Source organism: Chironomus tepperi, unplaced genomic scaffold, assembly GCF_022539635.2.
Source record: "Chironomus tepperi strain 1889 unplaced genomic scaffold, CSIRO-AGI_Ctep_v1 contig_418, whole genome shotgun sequence".
Taxonomy (NCBI): Eukaryota; Metazoa; Arthropoda; class Insecta; order Diptera; family Chironomidae; genus Chironomus; species Chironomus tepperi.
In genome coordinates this window covers 109911-135453 of record NW_027226540.1, presented here as the reverse complement: position 1 = coordinate 135453, position 25543 = coordinate 109911, and the positions used below count along the sequence as shown (strand labels likewise).

Here is a 25543-nt window from a genome sequence, read left to right as displayed (position 1 = left end):
AAGTCTACGTCTTGAAGTTTATTGAGATCATGTAAAAAACAAACAAATTTCTTGTAGTCTCGGTAACGGTCTTGGTCTTGGTCTCGATCTTGAAATTTGTCGAAACCGAAACTTCAGCAAAATCCCATCAGCTGAGGTCAAAATCTCCAAATTCTTGTTGTCCAACTAATTACACTGAACATGTAGATCAGTTAGCCATGATCTCTCTCAGCTGTTGCTTATTGTTGGCTCTTAAACTGAATTGTTTGAAATTACTCAAAATTCTTGTGAGCTTTTAAACTGTACTGGCTATACAGATCTATTCAAAGCTACATAATAACCCCAAATTTCCATATCAAAAAATGACAATTCTTTCAATTCAACTCCCAACCCCCATCTCGACTAAATAAAGTCATTTCTAAATGATCGTATATTTTGAATAATTTGAAAAAAGAGACAATCTACTAAGGACAACTGATACAAAAAGAGATGATAGTTCTAAATGAAAATTTGTTTCTTTTTTTTCATACGTTTTTTTTTTCTTATGTTTTCACTTGTTGTTAATTTGAACCCTGAAATTTTGTACTACCGAAAAATTGTATCTTGTAAAGTCAGTAATTTGTAATTTAAGGTGATTTATTATTTGAATTGGATTGGTTTGGGAGGTGTTGAGGGGGTTTTGGGGGTAAGTTCAATATTTTTTGATTGTTGATTCGATGTTAAGTGTCATACAGCTTTAGTAAGAGTTCTCGAGACCGAGACATGGAAGAAATGACTTGTAGTCTCAGTTTAGGTCCCTATTTTGGTGCTGGTCTTGATAATTCTTTAAAATTGAGACTTCGGGGTACCTTTGAAGTTAAGGTCCTGTTTTCTGTCATTTGTGACCTTAGGATGCACAATTTTGAATGATTTGTGAGCACTTAAAGCTGTGTGACACTTAATTTCAACTTATATGACTATTGCCCTCAATCAGAAGGACTCTGTAGGGTCTTAAAGTCCTCAATTGTCAAAAAATCATTAAAAATACCTCCCAAAACCTCACCAATCACCTCCCAAACTAATCCAATCAAATTTCTATGATTTAATTCTCTTTTTTTTTACTTTTTGTTAAATTTTGTACTTAAACATCATCCATCTGTCTATGATTTTTTTTTTATGTCATTTTATGTAAAATTTTTCCATTCAACTTTATAAATTGCCGAAAAAAAATCTATTTTTTTCATCCTAAACTTTTTTATTTTCGTTACATAATTTTTTTTTTCATCATATTTGAGTCATGGAAAACACTGAAACATCTACTTGTACACACAAAAAAATTGTTTTTAATGCTTCATTAGTAAATTTTTTTGCATTCTTTTTTTTGTATTTTTTTTTCATAATTCTAACCCTAAAATCCTAATTTTCATCATATTTTTTTTATTTTTGTATACGTTGTCTCTTAATTCGTATAATTTTGAACTCTCAATGCTCAAATTTTGTTTCAATTTTTTTCATTTTCAATTCATTTCATATTTTACTCATAATTGAAATTATTTTTTGGGTAACAAAAAGTTTTTTGGAACTTAAAAAAGTTTGAAATTTTTTGAAATTTAAAATAAAATTTTTTTTCAATTTTTTCGCGCATTTTTTACAATTCTATGCTGGACACATCAGCAAATGGCTTGATGGAAAAATTAAACTTTTGTTGTTGCTGATAAATTGTGGCATGTTCTGAACGTTTCTTCATATTCTGTCTCGAATATTTCAAATTAATTCTTCATAATAGAATTTTTGTTGTTGATTTTTTTTTAAACAAAAAAGTAAGTTTAAAGATTTTTTAAGTTTGCAATTTTTGGACGGTATTTTTTCAATACTTAAACTTCTTTTCGTTTTTGGTTTTCTTCATACTTAGCGATTTGATGTTGATTTATTCACTTTTTTATAAGGTTTTTTTTATAGGTTTTCAATTTTTTTGTTTTGATGTTGTTGAAGTAGTTTTGAGTAGCGAGTTGTGAAGCTAGCGAGAATAAGGGATTTTAATGAAATTTAAAATTTTGAGGGAAATGATAATGGATTGGGTTTGGGTGGGCAGGGTGGCATTAGAGTCATTTAAGACTTCAATTCTTGATCCTAGAATTGCATATAATTCAATCCTGAGGTTAAAAACTCAAATTTTCTTATTTTTGAATAATTTCCTCATTTTTGAATGATTTCCTTATTTTTAAAATGAATAATTATTAAAAATGACCAAAAACTTTGAATAATTTTACCTAAATTAAGAAAAACAAAATTTCCAATTTTAAAAAATAAAACAAAATCTACAAAAATTAATAAACCTGAAAAAATAATAAAAATAAATCAAATTTTCGAAATTAAAAATTCAATTTAAAACAAAATAAAAATTCAAAAAATAATAAAACAACAAAAACAAGATTTTTTTTTTGATAATTTTATATTTTTCCAAAAAAAGATGATTTTATCAATTAATGTTTTACATATAACTGATTAATGCTTAACAACTTAACATTTTCTAAAAAATAAAACTTAAGCAGAATTTTCTTTTTAAATCAACTTAAAAAACTAAATTTTTTTGCATATTAATTTTTTTTATAAATTTTATTCTCATCAATAAGGAAACTTATAAATTTTTTTATGCACATTTAATTTTGGGCGTTGGGGTTGATTTTTAGATTGGGAAAAATTCAAACCCCATCGCCAAAATTATAAAAAAATTTAAATTTTGAGGACGCTAATAAGTTTCTAGCTTGGATTTAAAGGAGGTTAAAAGGAAGGAAAATGTTCGAAGATTTTTTTTTATTTTTTATACAAACTAAAAAAACAGAAAAAAAGTAAAATTAATTAAAGGAAAAATAGAACTAAATTGGAATTCTTGGAAGACCAATTGCAATTCATTAAATCATAAAATGTGTGGATTTTTTTTTTTTGTTAATTTTTTTTTAAATTTATTCTCGCAATTTTCATCTTAAAAATTATTGTAAATTTTAGACTCTTTCCTCGTAGAAAATAAAATTAATTAAATTTTTTCATCATATTTTTTTTGACTTTCCGATGTGAAAGAGTTTTTTTTTTTGTTGTTTTAAATCTAATCCGATTAATTATAATTAAATTGTGTGTTAATTTAGATAATTACAAAATATATATATATAAATTTTTTTTAAATCATGAATGCAATCGACAAGTCACTATTTGATGGAATTCTCGATTTTTTTTATTAATTTTTAATTTTATTGAACCTGAATCTTTAGTTCCTGAATTTATTTTTTTCTTTCATCATTCACTTTTTTCATTATGATTATTCCAACTTTTCTTCAATTCAATCCAATTCTGGGTGGGGGGTTAGGGGACCCCCCTGATTAAACTCATAACTATGCGGTCTGACCTGAGTAGCACAAGTCGGTTAATTGATCCAAATTTCGACACCAGGGTGGTGTGGCTGTGGCATGGTGCTTGATTTGAGTCAAATCTGGCACTTAGCATGAGTCACAACATCAAAATGGGGTGACTGTGACTTGATACCTGATTTAAATCAAATTTAACATCAATTCAGAGTTAAACCAACTTAGGGACAGATTTTGGATCAATTAACCGACTTGTGCTATTCAAGGAACTTCATGGAATCAAAATTGACCCCACGACACCTTCCAATTCCTTTCAAAATTCTCCTTGCATGAGGTAGACAAAAAAATATTAAATTATTTCACGGTATTTTTAACTAAGAAAAGTCTTTTTTGCTTAAATTCAAGAAAAATGAAACTTTTTTCAGTCGATTTCTGTTTAACACAAGAAAATTTATGAAAAATTTTTCAGGATTTGACATCCAAAAAAAGAAAGAAAATCATAATTATTTGTTATAATTTAAATAATACTTAAAAATTATTCCCTGAGACAATTTGATAAATTTTCTATTTGATTTTTTAGTGCGAAATTTCTAGGAGCTTAAGAATCTAATTTTTTTTAATTATTTTCGTTTATCGCAATTTTTTTTTTCTTAAAATTTATACACAAAAGATTTTTTAATGCACATCAAGTGCGAATATGTCCATAACTTATCGATTATTATTTATCGCATTCGAGAATGTGACTTGTCAGATTTGCTGTATTTAAATGAAAATTAAATTTAATTCTTTTTTTTTAAAGTTTTCATGATCATCACGTGTAAGCTCTTGTACAACAGCTATGTGTATAATTTTATTAATAATATTTCGTGTCTCGTGTGACTGATTGGTGGCTGGTTTGAGGGTTTGAGAGATGAATTTTGACTTTATTTCACTTTAACTCTCAAATTTCAATTTAAAATCTATGAATTTTTAGAAAAATTTGAAAAAATTTCAAAAAATCCTTAAAAATTCATAGAAATCTTCAAAGCCATCAACCAGCACCACAAGACACTTTTTAAATTTTGTTAAAACCAAAACAATAATGCCAAACGTAAAATTAAATTTGTGATTAAATTTTTTGATGCTCTAGCTTTCAACTACCATTGAATAAAGTCCTTAAACCTGAGCGAATTTTCATCAATTTCTTAATAATTTTTTTTTAAAGTAAATTTTGAATTTGTTAAAAGCCTAAAATAATCTAGAATTTGATGACTTTTCATGTCATTAATAACTCTTTTTGGGACATGAATTCATAGGATTTTTCAATAATATTTTAAGCTGTTCAATCTCAGAAAAATTGAGATTGACTTTTTTACCTATGGGAATTCTGAAAAAGTCTATCGTTCAATCAGGCAACAGGCATTTTTGGACATGTAATTTCCTGTTTTTAATTAAATTTTCTAAGCGAAATCCCAGAAATTGTCATTAATGACATGAAAAATTATCAAAAATTTATTAAATTTTGTTGAATTAATTTTTACTCGCTAAGTTGAAGAAAATTTCTAGTTTTAATTTGGATAGATCTAATGAGGAAATGAAAATGAATTTGGGAAAATTGACTGATGGGGGTCCAAAATTGAACTATTCAAACCAAAGACCCCCAATTTCACAAAATTTAACCCCACTCATTTCCACTTTCAATTCACGATTTCATGAAAATATCAAATTAATTTGACAAAATCACAAAAAATCGTCGATAATTTCCCAAAATTTATCAATTTTGTAATAAAAAAACCTAAAGAAGAAAAGCTCTATGCCGATTAAAAATTTAAATTATAAGCGCTTAAATTTTTTTGTATTTGTTGAAATTTTTTTTTAAAATTAAAAATTCTAAAATTAATGCTTTGCAAAACAATCACTTTGTAAATTTCTTTTGAAGGTCTAGTTGGTGCTGATGGGGCAGTAAGATCATAAATCCCACAGCACCGCCTATCAGCTGCACTTTTAGAAGATTCAAAAAATGCAACACATAAATAAAAGTAAAATTAAGGATTTTAAAGATTGGTAGCTGCTGTATTTAAATACAAACTTTTTCAATTTCTACACCAAAAGTTTAAAAATTTTTTTGAATTTTGACGCACGCTATTGTACAATATTGCTTTATTTATCTCTGTTTGTAAATCTTAACTATTGTTTTATTATCATCGTATTTTATTACATAAAAATCCAATTTTTTTTGTTGAGTTTTTACGTTTTTCAGGTTTTTATTATATAGAGTAGTGTTTGGGGTCATTAGACAGTTAATTGGATTACAAGACTTTCTTTTGTGTAATCCTCAAACACTCCATCAGATCTATTGCAATATTTTTTCATGTCAATCTTCTTTAATTTCTTGCCTGTTTCAATTCTGGGTAGTTTGTGGCTTGAATTGTTTGTGAGGTTCATTAATGAGAGGTTTAATTGAATTTTCTGGGTTTTTTAGCTATTGAAAAGTCAATTGGATTTTGAAATCCCAAATTGTTGAGTCTGGTCGAGCTCCTAACAGACAATGAGCATACTCATCTTAATGAGCATGTTCCTTGTCTGTTCAAGAGCTACATATTGTAATAATGAACATTTAAATGCATTTATCATGAATTCTTATCAACGAATATCAAGACTTCATAAGGTATGCATTTAAAAGGTCAGTATCAAGATGTGTCACTCGGACTAGTGTCCTGATGTTGTGTAAAACCCAAGGGTGTAGCTATTACTGAGGGGTAGATTTGAAAATTGTTTGAATAAAATGCTCAAATTTAGAGGAATTTTTAGATTTTTGTCTCGAAAAGTTCTACAAAATTGAAGTCTTTTATCCAAAATAGGATGTCCTCCGGATAGATGAAGGCTCTTGGAGGACCCCCTTTGATCCACCCTCTTATGACACAATAGATTCTAACCCCTAAATCTCTCAACAATGAACTCCAAACAATTCAAGCCCAACTCACTTATATTTCAGATAATTTAAATTAATCCTCAACAAAATTATTATTTACAAATCATGAGAATGTAATAGAGAAAAACTATAGAGCAGAAGAAATTAAATTGAGGAAGATTTGACAATTAACAAAGAAAATATTTTTTTCATATTTCAATTTAAAATAATTAAGCAACTTTTATCAACAATTTTATTGTATTTTTTCCTATTTTTTGTATCAATTAACGGTTTGATTAATTTTATTTTATTTCTATTGGTCTTGGGGAGTCTTGCGGGGTCTTGGTGACCACGATAATGTAGAATTTTGAAGAATTACACAATATTGACCCCCAAAAGTACCCCAAAACCAACATTGATTCACTATTTTCATTTTTAAATTGTAAAGGACACTGCGCGATATTTTCAAGTTCATTTCATATTTTTTGTATCTGTTTTGTTAAAAGAATAAAGAAAATTTTGGGTGAGAATTGTGGTACTGAAATTATCAATCGAAGACTGTAAAAGGGTTCATCGATTCTGTATTGATATTTCTTGTTTATTTTGTTACTTTTTTTATTGTGTTTAAATGCGTCAAATTTGGAAAATTAAGAAATTTTTACGGAGGTTTAAACTAAATCTGTCACTGCAAAAATCTATTGTAAAGTGTAGTAAGAATTTCTAACCAATTGTTTCCAAAAATTAAAGAAACTCACAAAAAAAATTAAAATTTATTACAAATTTTTTTTCATGAAAATTGTACCTGAGTGTGTTGCACATGTGACTAGGTTGAGTTTATTTTAAACACAAAAAATTTTTAAGGAAACAAAAAAATTAAAAAAAAAAAATAGTAAGGAGGAGATAATGTTGGTGTATTTTATGATTTTTATGCTATTGATTCAATTTTGTTATTTTAGAAATGTGATTAAATTTTGTGATTTTGATAAGAATTAAATTTGATAGAAAATTTACTCAAAATTTCAAGCATTAAAGCTTCATAAATTAAATAATTCAAGCCTCCTGGATTGAAGCTTCAATGCTGCAAAATTCTTGCAAATTTTTCTCATTTTTCCCATCAAAATTCACAATTTTATCTTCATTTAATTGATAATTTCTCAAAATTGACTCTACTAAGGAACCAAAATTATCACCTTAGTAGAGTCATTTAGTTATTTTATTTGGAATCCAGTCCTGTTTATGGCTTAATTAAAAATTCGATTTATTAAATTTTTCTATTGTTTTTTTTAATCCGAGTGACATAAATGAGGAAGGGTTTGCTAAGGAGCTTTAATGGGTTTGCTAAAGCTTTTATGTTAACATTAAATGGAAGTTGTCTTCAAGTGAATTCCAAATGGATGCCAAGGAGCACCATTATGGCTGGTACATGGCGTCTTCATTAGGATGTCATAGGACAGCCATTTAGATGCCATATTGCAGCCATTTGGATCCATTTAGACAGTCATTTGGATGCAATTAAGTAACCATTTAAATGTCATTAGACAGCCATTTAAATGACATAGAACAGTCATCTGGATACCATAGGACAACCATTTGAATGCCAAATATAGGCGATTTACATTTAGTGTTAACAAAAGACCATTAGAGCCTCAAAAGCTTCATATCAGACCCTTCTTCATTTGCATCACTCGAGATAATTGTGGTTCATTTTCATCAGTTTTTTGACAATTTTTAATCTTATCAAAATTAATTTTTATTTCAATTTTATTTGGGAGTGTCGAATTACCATCCAAAATTTTAAATCGTATGATTTTTGCATTTGTTTTTTCGTATTTTGCGTATAAAGGAAAAATCGGTTAAGAATTTATTTTAATTGGAAAAAGTTTTATAGACGAAAAAAATTGTGAAATTTTAATTTAATTTATTTCAAAAATGGTGACAATTTTTTGTATACTTTTAAAATTTTTTTTAAATATTTTATCATCGAAAAAATGTCCATGCCAGCAATTTTTAAATGTCGAAAAATAGTCGTAAAATGAAAGTATTTTTTTCTAGAAAAACTTTCTTACATTCACATATGAAAAAATTTGTTTTTTTTATATCCATTAAACTATTCATTTTAATATATTTTTTTGTCTCCATATAAATTCATATTGCATTCTTTCTTAATCGTATAATTTTCATTTATTTTTTTGCTTATCGTGAACTTTTTTTTTTACAATTACACATTTTTTGGTTGTAGGTACGAACCTTCAACTTACTTGTCCTAAACATCATTTTTATGCCTAAAAGTGTTGTGAATAATTTTTGTTTTTTTTTTTACATCTCAGCCAAAGAACATACAAAAAATGATCCTATCTAGTCTTGAATCATAACATGAATTACAGTTTTTTGTGTCGGGTATTAGTTTTTGTTTGATGATGGCAGCGCCCCTGGTATAAATTTATTTACAAAATTTTGAATTTTATCTTAATTTTTTTTTGAATTGTCACCATTTTTTTAATGTACTTTTTTGTCATCATTTTTTCGTGTGTGATTAATTTAATTTTCATAAAAAATGATATTTTTCTAGTTGTGATGAGATAAGGGATTGCTCATGGGTTGTGAATTTTTTGGGGATTTTGACAAGATTTTGAATTTAAAAATCCTAATTTCAAATGAATTTTGAGAATTTTTAATCAAAATTTTGAGAATCTTGAGTTGTACATTGCGGTGAGTTGCATTTATCGGCCTGAATGGGTCAAAATCACAAGATTCAGTGCCATCAGGGCACCTTCATGGCTTTTCATTAATACGCCGACACAGAGCTTGAAGTCAACTCAGATTTTGTATGGAAAAGTCGACTTAAGTCAATTTAACTCCTTATAAAATCTAATTTGAGTAGATTAAAAGCTCTGTGATGACGTATGGATGCCCTGGCAATCAGGATGTGTGGTTAAGGAATTCAGACTATATCATTGAGTTCCAATCATCTCAAAACAACTAGAAATGATCATTAAAAGTGAGCAGAGTTGACAGGGCTTTGAAAATCCGAATTTCTATGTAAAGCTGCCTCAACTGGAGTAGGGACTCCAATTGGTAGCTGCCTACACTAGAGACTGGACTTTCCAATTTTGAAGAACCCCCAAAATTGGACCCCTGTCAACCCCGTAAGTGAGGATAGTAAGAGGAAAAAAATGGGATTTACAGTTCGAGTTTAAAAAGTCCTAAATTGAAATTTCTTTCGTCTCACATTTTTTAGTTAAACATTTCGCATGAAAAGTAGGTACAAAAAGAAGGAATAAAAATTAAAAAAGACAAAAAAAAATAATTAAATTTTGACCCTTAATGCTTTACAAAACAGCTAAACTACAATTTTTATCCTTTTTCACTTTTTTTATGCTTAAGTTAAAAACTTTTTTCAATTTTTTTTTCTTCTCAAAATTTTACAAGCTATTTGATAGCTTCTTTTGCTTTGTCTTCAAAAAAGTTTGAATTTTATTGGATTTTTTACTTTTTTTTCTTATATTTCCTTCAACCCTTAACTTTAGTACGTTTTTTTAATATTTTTTGTGTATATTTTTTTTTTGTGAATTTTCCTTCCTTTTTTTTCATCAGATTTATTTACATCAAAACAATAGTCTTGCAATCTAAACATTATTTAATTGGCTTCTAAGAAAACCATTTCATTTCCATTTATCCTTGTCGAAAAAAATTCACAATTTTTTCATCATTTTTATTTTTATTTTTTTTATTACTCAGAATTACAAAAATTATTAATATTTTTGTAATATTTTTCATGCGTATTTAAAGTGCTTTTCTTTCTTAAAAATCATTTGTTTTTTTAATATTTTTATTTTTATTTTTTTGTTGACCGAAACACTTTGATTTTGTATTTATTTTGTTGTCCACACATTTTTAATCGTTTTTTGACGCGAAATCTTTTTCATTTTTTTTTTCTTTATTCATTTTTTTAAGCTTCAAAGATGTTTTTCTTTTAGAATTTTGACATTTTTTTGTAGCATTTTCAAAAGTTTCAATGATTTTTACTTTCATTTTTCATTGTTTTTTTTTTATGTCCAAAAGAGAGTTCGAAAAGGTATTTTTTTACACAGCACTAAGAGGGGATTGAAATGGTTTTTTTGGGGGGATTTTGGATGAATTTTTAATTTTGAATTTTAAAATAATTATTAAAAATTTGAAAAACTTTTATTGAAATTTTAAACAATTCAACTTAAAATTTGAAATTTAAAATTTAAAATTTAAAATTCAAAAATTTGAAATTTTTTTTAAATTCAAAATTTAAAATTTCAAAAAAATTCAAACTTTCACAAAATTTTCAAAAATTCTTTTTAAAATTTCAAAATTCAAAACCCATTGATCCCCAAATTTCAATTTTTTTTTTTTTGTTAATTTTGTAAAATTTCACTCCAAACAATAAATTTTGAATTTGTTGATTTTTATGATTAATTTTTACTGCTTGAAATTTCAAATTTGTGTAAATAGAATTTTAAAGATAGTTTTTTTGGTGGGGGAAATTTGAATTGTGGGGTTTTAGATAAGATTTAACAAATTGTGCTGATTTCAAAATTTAAAATTTCAAAAAAAATTTTTTCAAAATTTCAAAAATTTTTTTACAAAATTTTTTTTTTAAAAATTCATCCACATCCCATTTTAAAAAAATCCATTTTAAATCCCCAATTACTCAAGTGCTTTTCTAGTCCGAAAAAAGTTTTTTTTTTCATTTATTTTTTTGTTAATATCATTGTATCTGCGACGCTTCCGTAGGTCCGAAAAACTATTCACTCCAAACAATAAATTTTGAATTTGTTGATTTTTATAGAAAGATTAAGTAACTTTTTTACTGCTTGATTCTGTTTTGATTTGATGATTTTTTTTTTTTTTATTTTAAATTGGTGTGTATGAATAGAATTTTAAAGATAGTTTTTTTGGTGGGGGGAAATTTGAATTGTGGGTTTTAGATAAGATTTAACGATTCCTAGCAGCAGTGGTGCTGATCGGGCTTGGGATATTGGGATTATATTTAATTTAGATAAGAACAAAATTGGTTGGCTAAAGTTGATAAATTAATTTTGAAAATTTAAATTTTTTAAAAATTTCAAAAGAGGGATTTTTCACTTTTGATGAAATTTTTTGAAAAACAAAGAGATTTGTTGAAACAATTTTTTTAAGACGAAATCAAAGCATGAAAGAAATTTGAAAAATTCAAATTTTTCTGAAAATTTAAAGTGGATGCAAATAAAAGATTCAAATTTTTTCAAATTTAAAAGCATTTGGAAAATTCTCAAAAGCTTTCTAAAAAGTTTATTACACGATTTTAAAAAAATTTAAAAATTCAAAAACAATTTCAAACATTAACCAATTTTGCTCAATCTAAAAGGAAGTTTTGATTTTTATTGTGGATTTTTGAGATGAAATTTTGCACATGTGCAATTTTAATTTATTTGGTTTTCGTAAATTCTATTATTTTTGTGTTAATGGGGATTTTTTGATATATTTTTCATAGAAAAAAAATTATTGTTAACTTAAAAGTTATGATTGATTTTTCTGTATTGATATTTTTTCTGGATATTTTTCAGAAAATAACAAAAATTTCAGAAATCTAAAATTTTTGATAAATTCTCAAAAAAAAGTTTCCATTCTGTTGAAATAAAATTCTTCAATTTCCTATTATTTTTAATTAACTATTTCATTTTGTATTTTTAATCTATATTGTAAGTCTGTGGCGTTTATTTTTCCATTCTTGTATTGTTTTTGTAACTTCAATAATCATTTTTTTCAATAAGAAATAAAAATATTATTTGTTTATAATAATTATTATTATCATTACATAGTTTTTCATATTTATTTTTATGGAGGTAGTTTGATTTCATCTGTGTGTATAAAAACATATATCAACAGTTCTATTGTAGTCTCATTATTATTTTTTTTTTCTTTTAACATTTCAATTTTCACAATTTTTAATTTGTGAAAAATTTTCTCATTTTGTTGATACAAAACAAAGTTTGACATTAAAAGAAAAATTAAAAATGAAGTTGGAAAATAAATGCAAAAAAATTATTTTTAACATAAAAAAGTTAATAGTTGAACAAAAACGAGGTATTTTAAGTTATGCGTCTGATTTTTTTGGGGATATTTTCTGCTATTTTGAGTCTCTTATTAACGATAGTGACTGACTTGACAGCCACTATCAAGTAACTTTGAATTTATTTACTATAAGTTTTTAATTAATTAAAAGAATTTTTATGTTGAAAAGATTTTTGGAATGGAAAAATTTGCGAAAATTTAAGGACGAAAGTTTTTAGGGTGTGAGGGTAATTTTCCTTATATTTTGACATATTTTTGCTGTTGCTGGCTTTAATCCGAATAGCACAAGTTTGACAATCGGTCTAGAATCTGACATTGGGGTCAGATTTTTGATCGATTAACTAATTTGTGACATTTAGAAAGTAGCATGAGGGGTTGACTGAACAAAAAGAGTTTTCAGGTCTTGAAGCCTCTGCTATTGCACCAGCGTAATGTTAATTTGAATTTTATATAGAATTGAGTCGATTTGAGTCGACTTTTTCATACAAAATCCCAAACAGACAAGGATTCCTCACAAAATTAAGCATTATCAACTATATTAATTCAGTATACTCATGAACACGCTTATTTAGTACAATATCCTCATTGACTGTTAGGCTATAGCAAGGTATATCAACTCGACCTCCAGCACTGCTACAGACCTTAGCAACTCATGTCAAATAAACTCAAATTTCCCTCATTTCCACCCTTAAAAACCCCAAAAAGCCAAATTCACCCCTTATTTTTATATTAAATAATTCAGACTCATTAAACAGGGGTAAACTCAGCAATTAAGTCCCTCAACTTTCGTAAATTCCACTCCAAACCAAAATTCAACAGAAAAAGTTTCAAAAAATTTTCATTAAAAGAACTTAAAACAGAACTTTAATTAGAAAATTTTCTTGTTTTGCTTGCAGTTTCTCATAAAATTCTTTCAATTTACGCTTTTTTTTAATTATAATAATAATTCCATCTTCATTTTTTTTCTTTCAAATTTAATTATTTAGTTAACAAATTATAAAATTATTTTACTTTACTTCAATTTTTTAATTATTATTTTTCATTTCATTCATTTGCTATTAATTTATTCTATTTTATTTGTTGAGCGCGCTTTTCGCTGGTGTGGGAAGAACACGCCAATTATTGTGTACTTTTATTTTTAAAATTGAACAAAAAAATATAAAAATTTTTAAAATTATAAAATAAAGTTAGAAAGTGTGCTGAGTAGCTCGAGGGGTCCATGTCATACATGGGGTTGGTAACTTTAAGTTTTAAGTGAGCTTAACGACTTTTGAGGGGGTAAAATAGTGAAAAATCAGTTACAAAATTCAAATTTTGATTTAAATTCAAGAATTTTCACTAAAATTTTCCACCACCCCCCACCCAAATCCAGCACAAATAAGGAACAAAATAATATGCACAATTGTATCAATTGTCAAAGAAAAAAAATAATAAAAAAAAAATAATAAAGATAGACACAAATAAAAAATATAATTAAAAATTTTCTATTGATCACAGAAGTTCACTGGGTTGTAAACAGGAGTAGAAAGTCAGACAATTCAGCCTGTCATTTCGCATCCAAAAATAAAAGCAGACTTGTTACTGCTCGTGAATGCTTAATAGTAAAATTAATAAAAATGAAAAATAATAATTTTTCATCCATTCTCAATTGTTTTTTCTTTTTCACTTAAAAAAAGGTTTTTCTTTAAAAAAAAAACGTGTATAACGGTAACTTTTTTCAACTAGATTTGCTGATTTATCAATTTGCGTTAATTGAAACGCTGGTAATTCGTGCTAGGTCCGAAAAAGATTTTCATTTAAAATTTTAAAATTTTTTTATTTTTAATTAACTTAAATAATTGTCTCCTATTGCAAATATCATTCAACATTTGAAGGCGATTTTGGCACAAAATGTCGGTTGCATTTTCAAAAAAAAAAGAAGAAAATTGTCATTTTTCACATTTGTTATTTTTTTTTTCAATTTACAGTATACAAAGAGCCTCAAGCACTATAATAAGATGGTACAAGAGTCGATTGAAATATTTTTTTACTGCTTTTTACTATTTCCATTTACTGTGATAATGAGATCATGAGATCAATATAACAACTTATGTATAATTAATTGTATTTGATATAATAATTATAGGCACCCAAGTTTCATACTATTTTTTTTTTCTTCATCATATTTAAATTATTACTTCTTTTTTTTTAATATTTCGTAAAATATATAGTTTTTAATCATCTTTCATTCATCATTATTTTGAAATTTGTACATTGTCTTCTTGCATATTTTTTTGCACGATTTTTATTTATTTTTATCTTTTTTTACTTAAAATCATTTATTTTTAATTATTTTGCAACAAAAGAACATTTTTTTAGTAAATAATCAACCAATTGGCTGTCGATCAGCGTCTGTTTGAGGTTGTGTTTGAGAAAAAATTATAAATGTGCAAAAAATGAATTTTTTAACGAATTATTTTAATTTAAAAATTCGCTTCATTTGTTGGCTCTGGTTTTTGCATCTCTTTTTTTTGCTTCTTTCTAGTCAATTCAGTTTAAATTGAGTTTGAAGTTTGCAATTTGAAGCAAAAATGATGCAAAAAAAATATTCAAATTTTCAAAATTCGTTAAATTTCTCCAACGAATGAATCGATAATTTATCATATTATAATTTTACTTTCAATTATATACGGCAGGTACATATTTAGTTTGAAGGATTCAATTGTGTATTGTGTATTTTTTTACTGTATTTACTATGAAATTTTTCCAATTTATGCTTAACTCATAGCTTAATATATCTCATTGGAAAATTTCATTTTAAAAAAATTAACATTTAAATTGAAACAAAACAAAATTAAAAATCATCTATTTTATCGCATATTATGTAATGTTGGTTTAAATACAGCTCTGTGTTGTGTATAAAAATTTAAAAAATTATAGAAAAATGCAATGTTGCAGTCAGAAATTATCAACATAAAAATTTGATAATTCTCAATGGCAAATGCTGCGATAATTTTTAAAAAAACAATTTCTATTTTGTTATGTATTTCTGTTTTGTAGTTCAAATTTGTTGCAATTTTTTTTATTTTTACAGTTACTGATAATGACACTTGCGGTGATTCATATTAAAAAGTTTCGTATTTTTTTAAATGAGAAAAATGAATTAAAAACAGTTTTTTTTGAGTTTGTGTAACTTTATCTTTTACTTTTTTAGACACAGAAGTTTGGGGGTGTTGAGGGGGTCTATGGGGGGTACTCCACATAAACAACCCCAACCACCCCAAAATCTGATTAAAAATAAAAGATTTCTACTTAATATAAGGAAGTGCTCATCAGTCACATCCCCATATTCATCCCCCTCATGTTTAATTCCCCCATTTCATTTCATATATATTTTTTTTTCTTGTAATTGTAATGATATTGCATGTGAGTTTCATTAACGTCTGTGTAATTAACAACTGCTTTCTCTATTGTAAAGAGTAAGTAGAAATAAAAAAAGAAAAAAAAAACTAATTAAAGTTTACAGTTCATGAAAAATGGATTTGTCTTCTTTTTTTTATACTTTATATTACTGCAACTTCCACTTTTTTGTCCTTCCGACCATTTCCACACAAAATCGACAATGTTAAATGAATTTTTTTTCTTTTAATTTTTTTTCTTCTAAATGAAAATCTTTTTCTAATTACATTTTCGCACGAGATTCTTTCATTCTCAAATGGATTTTTGTTTGCTTTTTTTTCACTTAGTTAATAATAGTAAAAAAAAATTTTGCATGTGCATGCTCATCGTCTCTTTTACTTTACACATGCACATTCGCATCGTAAAACAAAAAATTTGTGACAACTTAACTTGTAAATGGAGTAACAATTTGCTGATGCTTATGCTCTCGTGCTATATGACGACGTACTGTATTGTTACGAGTAAATGTTCTCGAACAGAATGGACAGGGTACACGAATACCTTGATGACGTTGTCTAATGTGAGCTCGTAAGTTTGTTTCGTAGCCGTATTGTCGATCACATAATGGACATTGAAGCTTCTTGCCTAGAAATAGGGAGAATATTTTGGTAAAATTTAAAGCAATTTTTAATGGAATTTATAAAATTAAAGTCTTAAGAACTGAATAAAATAAAGCAGCGTTGCCTTAAAATTCAAAAAAATAACGTAACGTAAAACCCATAAGTATGCAAAATCAAGTAACTAAATGCTCATGTCCATTTTTCAAATTTAATCTCAATTTTTTACTGCAAATTTTTAAACATTTTTGACGTAACGTCCAGAGCACCTCAATGAGCGTTTATGATTTTTTGAGATTCACATGATCAGCTTACCGTCAGCTGTATTTACACTTTCTCTATGAGCACTTAAGACATTGAGCATATCGGTCGGTGCTATCGTACCTTCTAAACCAACAGGAATTCCCTTGCCCGGATATGGTACAATCGGCGTTGTTGGCGTGGGTGGAACAGATGATGGTCCGATCGGTGATTGCAATTGCCTCATTTCCATTTTCATCCGTAAATCTTCAGCACCAGCCTATAAAAAATTAAAATTTATTGTAAATTTTTTCTGTTTAAATTTTTATTAAGGTTCATACTTCGTTCTTAATGTTCAATTCCAATTCCTTATCCATTCCATTTCGTTCGTCACGTTCTGATGTCGAAGACGTTCCATTACCTTGAGTCGTGCTTGGGCTGTGATTCTCATATCTGCTGTTGATTTTTTAATGCAGGAAATAAGAAAAAATATTCAAAAATTAGCATTAAGTCATTAAAGGAATCGTATTGAGTCTTACTTGGACTGTTGTGGTGAATCCCTTTCCGTTTGCATTGTATCCGCTTCAGTATGTGCTGCTGAGGATCCACTGCTTGCAGGACGATAACCAGCTGTCTTACCGACTGGACTCGGACTTCCAGTACTTGTCTTTGAACCGTCTCTTAAAACACTTCCGCGAGTTTCCTGTTGATCAATATTCGTATACAGATTCTTCATGTGACGTTTTCGGGCCGGCTCATATGGACTTGGCATGTACGGTTGAGGTTGTAAATAATTATGTGGGAAGGATGTTACAGCACCAGCCATAATCATATCTGTTTCACGCTTTATGCCACTCTTTGTTATTGGATCGAGATTAGAAAAACTATTTCTTAATCGACGTGATGGCGTATCCGTTGGCGATGAGCTATCACTCGGAAAATTTGTATTTGTTGTACAACGACCATGCTCCGTGGTAAGTCCTTTGACCTGTGAATAATTAAATATTAATGACTATTCAGGATATTAAGATGAATTATTCAACATACCTGCAAACTCTCAGCTGCTTTTAGAAAGCTTTCAAGAGCTTTTTGTGATACATGCACTTCACCCTTGTACATAAATTCTAACAATGCGGCCATATTTTCAGCCGACGTCGCTTCAAGTATGACGCATACTGAACCAGTTGCCAATGATGGTGTCTCAAATAAATCAGCAAAATTTTTCGAACATGCTGCTAATATGAGCTTGTGAGCTTTAAATATTGTTCCTATAAATAAAGAAAAGAAATGCAACATTTTTAACAAATGATCATCTTGACATTGTGAAGCTCATCGTCTTGTGGAAAATAGCATGAGCGAGTAAGAAAAATCATCAGGCGAGGAACGACGAAAAGCAACAAAATAAAAATGTTTTTTTCAAATAAACGTGTGACCTTGAAAAAAATTTCGAGATTATTTTATATAAAGGAATGAGAATGTAAAGAAGAAAAATATGCTATCAGTAACCCACATACAGGGAAATAAAGAAAAATATGTGTACATATAAAAAAAATATATTTTTTTTTCTTCTGTCTATATATATAAATGTGTTATCGCGGCTGTGGAACAGCGAAGAATATAAAATAAAAAAATTATTTTTGTACACATTGTTTTTCTTTTATGTATGACACAGAAAAATACACCGCTGCTCTGTTTTGCGCTGATAAGAAAAAGAACCAAAAAAACTGCATTGTTGAGGACTGTTATCAGACATTTATGTGAATATATGAGAGTCTATCTTGATGAGTGATAAATATGGATTGTGTGGTGGAATTTTAGATTCCTTTTGTCGACTGTTGGAATGAACGCATTTTTTAATTGAATTTTTTTTTGGGTATCATGCTGTTTTAAGCTTACAAATTCAGTTGGTATAAAATAATTACTGATTTCCGTATCGAGCTATATGTGTGTATATTTATTGGAATTAACAATAATCAATTTTTTCGAGTATTTCTTACAATCAATTTTTGTTTCAGTCTGTGTATGTGCAGTTGAGGTTTTGTAATTATTTGAGTATCTTGTGCATTAGAAGGTTTGCTTCCCGAAAAGCACACGGCTTAGAAATGACAAAATTTCGTAATCTAGTCGACTTTATTCTGTCCTTAAATGCTGTGACAAAAGGCTTATCCCCCAGAAAGCAGATAATGAAGAAATCGTTGCTGAAAATCCGGACGCAGGCTGACTTAAAAGTGGTTTAAAATGCTGAGAAATGGAGCTTGCTCCCCAAAAAGCATACGGCGTAGAAATGGCTAAACTACTGGACCCAAATCGGCTTAGCTGTAAATTAAGTTTGAATTTTATCTTAGCTGTCCTTAGAACAGAGTATAGCTTGTCTAGGGCTGGATTTCTACATCGCGTATCACCTGGACTCCATGCTGAGATTAGGAAGGTATCTATCAACTTTGTCTAGACTTTACCTACTTAATATTATTCCAAATATTCCGAAAATTCACATAAAAGCCTACACTGTACTAAAATTCACTAAAAAAATTCATGAGCAACACAAAAATCTGTGCATTAATTCCTCATTTTTCCCCGAAAAATCTGTCAAATACAATTTCGCTTAAAAGTTTTCAGTTGAAAAAATTCATTATTCATCTTCATTTTTTCTGTTATTTGCATGTGAATGATGACATAAAATGTAGATGAATTGCTTCATTTGGCAATAGAATAATAACTAATAATAATAATTTATTAAATATAATTTCCATACACAAGCTCATATTGCAATGATAATAACAAATAAAAAAACAAATTTGAAGGTCAAATGAAGATGTTATGACTGAATGCAGTCATGAAAAGAAATATTGTACAAAAAAACACACATTTTCGGCTTCTTCTTTCCTATGTGACCTAGTGACGACTGCAAAATATCACTCAGCACTTCCACACATACACAATATGCGCTAATAATAATAATCTCGTTGTTCATACAATTTAGAACTTTATCAAAAATGAATTTTACAGTCACTTAAATATTAAATTTCATTTTTTTTAATCGTGCGCTGAATGTAAAATGGAAATTGCATAATTTGTCCCACTTCTGACAAAAAAACTCATTTAGAATGTCTATTTTCAGACAATCAACATCACATGATCAAAGAGAGAGAAAATTTGAAAACAGTATTTTAATAACTTTGTTGCCCTAGCTTCATATTCAATATAAAAATAGCATGAAAAAGCATTCAATCTATCTTGATGTTTTTTTCTTCTCTTTTTTGATTTACCGTTAAGATGGTTGTACGTAAGAGACGACCAAGAGATCATAAGGATGTCGGAAAATTTGCAAGTGAATTTTTTGATGCTGTTTAAGAGACAGTGGTGTAGTCAGAGGGGAGATTTGGTTTTTATGAATGAACCACCAATATTTAGGGACTTTTTGGAATTCATCCATAAAAAAGCCTTCAAATTTTGATCACCAACCATCCACACCCCACCCTCCTTCCTGAATACACCCCTATTAAGAGCTATTGTAAGACGATTCATTTTCTACTCATATTTCCATCAAATAATGCATTACCCCACCCCCTAAAAATCGCCATCTTCATCTCCATCGTATTTCATTATCGTCTCATCCTTCCATCCATCCAATGAGTAGCAATAAAAATTCTAAATAAAGTTTCAAATTTTTATAAAGCACAATGTTCATTTTAAAAATATCCGACCAATATTGCATTACTAACACACATTTTTTTGTTTAAGATCCTCTTTTGACGAATTATTATCTTGACTTCTTTTGAATTTCTGTCAGAATGCGCAATTTAGTTATTTATACATTCATAAAGTCTTTTAATACATACAATATTATATTTTTTTTTGCTGCGCTGTGCGATTACATAAGCAATCAAGATCACTCGAGAGTTGCGGATGCTTGCGATTGCACAAAAAATACACAGAGTCGAGAGATGAAATAAGTAAATTTTTTTTGTTGTTCTAAAAATAATTTTTTTTAATATATTTTGGCTGATCGTGAACACTTTTTTTTCGACTACTATTTTTCATGATGATATTTGATGAGTTTCTTATATAAACCGAATTTTCCGTGCTTCCTCACTGGCAATACGATGTGAAATACGATTGAAGGATGAAATGCGTGCATGTTACACAATCTGTGATACTTTTTTAGTTGTTGGGGGATTTGATGGATGATGGATTGGAAAATGTGCACATTTTTGGGATATCAGATGGAAAATCTAGGATATTGATTATTCTAAGCAATAAAAGCTTTATTCTCAATGAATTTTTGGTTTTCTCGCTAGTTTCCTGAAGTTTCAATTTCGACTAATTTTCAAGGTCCATATCAAGACAAAGAGGGAGTTTTCCGAAGTCTCGGTCCCGATAAATCTCTGAACAGAGACTGAAAAGGCTTGGTCTCGGTATCGAGAATCTTTAATCAATTTAACCAATTTATTAGGCTTTTGAATGTCTAATCCTTTGAAATGCATCAGCATTCTCTACTTGGAATCAATTATTCATTTGAAATTGAGCCTAACCAGCGCAATGGAGCCACTAGAACACCGCTTCCTTATCATGTTTATAACATGACGTGAAATTCACCAAAATGTACTATATTCTTGTTGTTTTGGTGCATTTTTAGAGCCTAATTGTGCTTACGTTGTATCAAATGTTCAGTATCATTTCTAATCCAAAACTCAGAATCACCCCTCCAACTCCACACCCCCCAAACCAACAAAATATTATGCAAATTTCATGAAATATTAAGGAAGGAATCTTACAAATATGAAATGAAAGAAAAATATCGCAAGATTATCACAATGACGAGAATTTTATAAAAACAGCTTAACTGTACTTACTGATAAGATTTTGTAGTACTATAATAATACAAAAATATTATGTAAGTCAGTAAAAAAAGAGCGAAATTGAGAGATTAGATAGAGACAAGTTGACTTAATTCATTTATTTCAAACAAAAGTACCTCAACTGGAATTTTGTTGTACATGGAAGGAATGGATGTTTTGGGAGGTTTTATAAGGACATTCAGCATGCGATTCATATGCCCAGGGATGTAGGGGAGGTGTTTCTTCTGAATATACCTCTGCATACCCCTTCAATTACAATTCATTCCCAGATTAATTGCTTAAATAATTCAAATATCAAAACTTCCCGGATTTAATTGCAGAACAACAAATTCTCGACTTCGAACAGCAACAGCAGCTTAAAGTCACACAATTACAATCTAATGCACCTCGAAGGTCATTTTTATCCTCCATGATTATACAAAGATCTTAATCAAAATTATTAAATCCACTCATACAATAGAACTTTTTCAAGTTTCCCCAACAATGTTGCAAAACCCAACAGAAACTTGTTTTACCATTGATGCAAGCAACTTATTTTTACATCCATTCAGAATCAAGCACTTGTGCTTTAAGAATTGAAATATTAAATTTAATATTGCACTTAGTAAAGACTTTGGTCTTTAAATATTTCATTAGATAATTAATTTATTCAACATTGACCATGGTTTGAAGTCTTTTTGGATGAGACATAGCTTATGACATCAGATGCAAATATTGAACCTTGATTTGGAGATTTTTTTGGTTGATATAAGGAAATTGCATGATTTGATCAAATGCAAATGTTATAATAATTTGTGAATGTCTGATGAGTTTTTTGCTCGAGTGTCGAAATCAGAAGTCTTTCATCTCCTATCCACAAAAAAAGATCAAAAAATATGATTGCATAATTCCCACAAAAATATCGACTAGAATTCCCATTTGCATCATCAAAATGAGCATCATAAGTAGTAGCATAAGCATCAGCATGACTACATGTGTGAATGTAATTAATTATAAAATTAAGATGCAATCTACATCCATAAATTTCATAGATTGCTCCATTTTATATACAACTGTGCTTAACAGCACATTTCATCACCCAGAAAAAAAAAACAAATAATTTGAGAAAAAAAAAGTTTCAAAATCAACCGAGTGCATTGCATACACGACCATACATACATACATACTTATTACATGCTGGGGACATGATCAGCTGTAACATATTTCAAACTTTTACTTTCTATGCAACGACCTCAATAAAATAAAACTACGAAATGTAAAGCGCAACATAGAAAAAAGTGGATGTGTATATACGCTGTACGCATTAGCACATATAGACCTCCAAATGTATTAGTCATGGTTAATTTGATGCAACTTCTAATAGAAACATAAAAATAAAAAATTTATGTTCATTTCGTTGTTTGGACATCGGTATTTGAAAATTGAAATTGAGTGACGATATGGGAGATTATTGACGTTTTAGGGAATTAGAACGCATTTTGAGGCTTTAATTTTGAAAGATTTGAACAGACATGAAGCATGCTTATGAGTATATTATTAAAATTGAGTATGTCCAATCATATTGATAGAGCACTTAATTATACTCTTGGGTACACTCATTTAGATGACTATGTTCATTGTCCACAAGATAATATTGTACCCAAGCTGAAGTGACTTGATTAAGACTGCATATCCTGCATTTTAGATGCTCAGGCCTGTAATTTTGAGTTTTATCTCATAATTCGACTGCGTTAATTGCCAGCAGACTTGCAATTTTGGACGATCCCAAGATTTTCCTGAATCTGACTCCAGGCTAGCCTAGGACACCCTGTGCCTCTCTGGATCATTGAGATGAGTCTGGAATTTGGCACTAGATACTGAATAATTATGACAAGTTGTAATAGAATCCAGCATTTAAAAATTCTATTGAATTTTGTAATTATCTGAATTTTTAACAATTTGCTTAAAAGTGCAGCCATAAGACTTCCCAAAAAATAATAAATCCCTAGCACTCAAAGTGCATACATCCACACCATACACCCAAAAAATCACACAATCAACCTCCAAAGCACTTAAAAAAAATTACTCAAAAAAATGAGCAGCAAAGAAGTGAACAAATAAAACGCATTATGTATATGCAGCAAATTGCGCGATGTGAATTATGAATGAAGTAGAGGAACGAAGAAAAAAAAAGACTGTGTATTTTATTCGTTGAGACGCAAGGCAACACATGCAAGCTGACCTATATAATTTTTGTGTATTTCTTCTCTCTTCTTGGATGTTTATATAGACATGCATGTATTTATACGTAAAGTTCTCACTGACTTTGCATTGAATTATGTTAGAAATTGTTAAGAAGGCCCCAAAAAAAATTATTAAAAAAGTGTGTCATACGACTACAATTGCAAATGCAAATACACTTAAATGTACTTTTTTTTATGTCATTCATTCTGTGCTCGTCATTGGCTTAACAAAATGAACAACGAATATTGTTATTATTTAATTTTGTTTACTGTACAGAAAAATATTATAAAAATTTTTGTTGGTTTTTCGCTCACACTTGACTAATTGACGACAGCAGTAATTATTAGTGTTATGTATAATCGCACATATATGTGTGATATGGCGAAATTTTCACTTTTAAATATATACGCAAAAAAATATGAATTTCATAATGTTGACATATATTTAGATGACTGCAAGTGCCTCACTGTGTCAAACACGCGTCGCATATAGAATATTATTTTCAATTTCAAGGATGTTTCTTATTTTTTTGCTACACAAGATGCGACGTGGCTCATTTTTTTGTTGCTCGAAAATAAATTCTATTTGTGCAAATATGACGCATGTTTTGAAAGGAAATTGCAGGAGATTTTGAAGATTATGGGTGGCCAAAAGTGAATATTTTTATTTTCATTGGGATTTTTTAGCGCTTATTTTGATAAATATCTGCGTAATTTCAGTTCTTGTTTACTATACTCTTTGATCTTGTTAGGTGTGTAGTCAGATTAGTTAAACAACTTCCTACTTTATCGCTGTATTGAAAACATTTGCATCTGTAACTTATATTTTCAGTTTTGTTTGTGAAATTACCGTCTGATTGCAACTCTATTCAATCCATGAACAGCACAACGTGTTCGCTAGGTTGCTGTCTTCTTTGTCATATAAACTTTAATATACAAAGTTTTTGAGGGCACCGAGGTGACCCTAAGACGAAACCATGACTATACATCGCTATATAAACGCTAAGACGCGAATTTGCCCTTACAGCACCTTGACGGCCTCTTCCGACTAATTTTAATGCCAAAAAATGCAGTTCGCCCCATTCTACCTCTCAAAATCTACCTCTGATCTTTAAATTCCTCCAAAAATATCCATGCATTCTTCAACGAAAAACAAATTATCGATATAGAAATTGATATTCACCTAGGTCACTGATTATTTTTGACGGTGTCGGTTTCTTATCAACGAAAATATTTTTATTGGTGAAACATGAGCTTGCAAAAAATTATTAAATGCACGGTTGTTGTTTATTATTGATTTATGTAATAAGTCTCAATATGCAACATTCGACACCTTTAGCAGTAAAATAATCAGACAATAAATATGATTTATAGTTATGAGAATTTGATATTTAATTGGAACTACGATATTTTTGGTGTTTCTTGAAATTGAAGCTTAAAGAGTAAGTCAAGTAAATAAGGGAAGGTTTGGAAATTAGGTAAAGCTAAAATAGCGTTTTGAGACCCTCTCCGCCCACTATGAACTAAATTTTGAACTTTATATCAAAATTATGAACCCCCTTCAGCCCTTAACCTGGAAATTCTGAGGTTTCGATTGACAATTTTTGAAAAAAGCTCATTAATCTGTCTCGTAATGTGCAAACTATCACTAAGGAGCAAAGCCAAATCTCAAACACCCTTCCTCCTCTTAGAACGTCACATAATAACCAAACATTCCCTATTCCATTTTATAATGAATTTAGAAGCATATATTCACAAATATTCTTCCAAAAAACAAACTTTGATTTTTATTTTCATGTGAAATAACTGATAAACCCCAAAGCTTAGTCAAATACACATCAAACTCAATAGCTGTGCTTATTCCTTAAACCGTAATTCTTGTTCATTTCTGCATCGTGTTTAGTCATAGATATTTGCACAAATATGAATATCCACT

The 25543-nt window shown here is 28.7% G+C and overlaps 1 protein-coding gene across 3 annotated transcripts in view; it reads right to left on the bottom strand.

The window, feature by feature from the left end:
• Positions 1–12654: 12654 nt before the first annotated feature.
• chinmo (Chronologically inappropriate morphogenesis) overlaps positions 12655–25543 on the bottom strand; it is a 69140-nt gene continuing 56251 nt past the window's right edge. For 2 of the 3 annotated variants that reach the window (XM_070649042.1, XM_070649043.1), the window contains 5 exons: positions 17574–17794; positions 17066–17514; positions 16868–16982; positions 16602–16806; positions 12655–16314 (listed from right to left, as the gene is read on the bottom strand). In XM_070649042.1, coding sequence (XP_070505143.1) covers positions 16115–16314; positions 16602–16806; positions 16868–16982; positions 17066–17514; positions 17574–17794 — 1190 coding nt within the window. In that variant the 3' untranslated portion in view covers positions 12655–16114. The remainder of the gene's footprint in view (positions 16315–16601; positions 16807–16867; positions 16983–17065; positions 17515–17573; positions 17795–25543) is intronic. The other variant, XM_070649044.1, reaches the window with a different exon arrangement.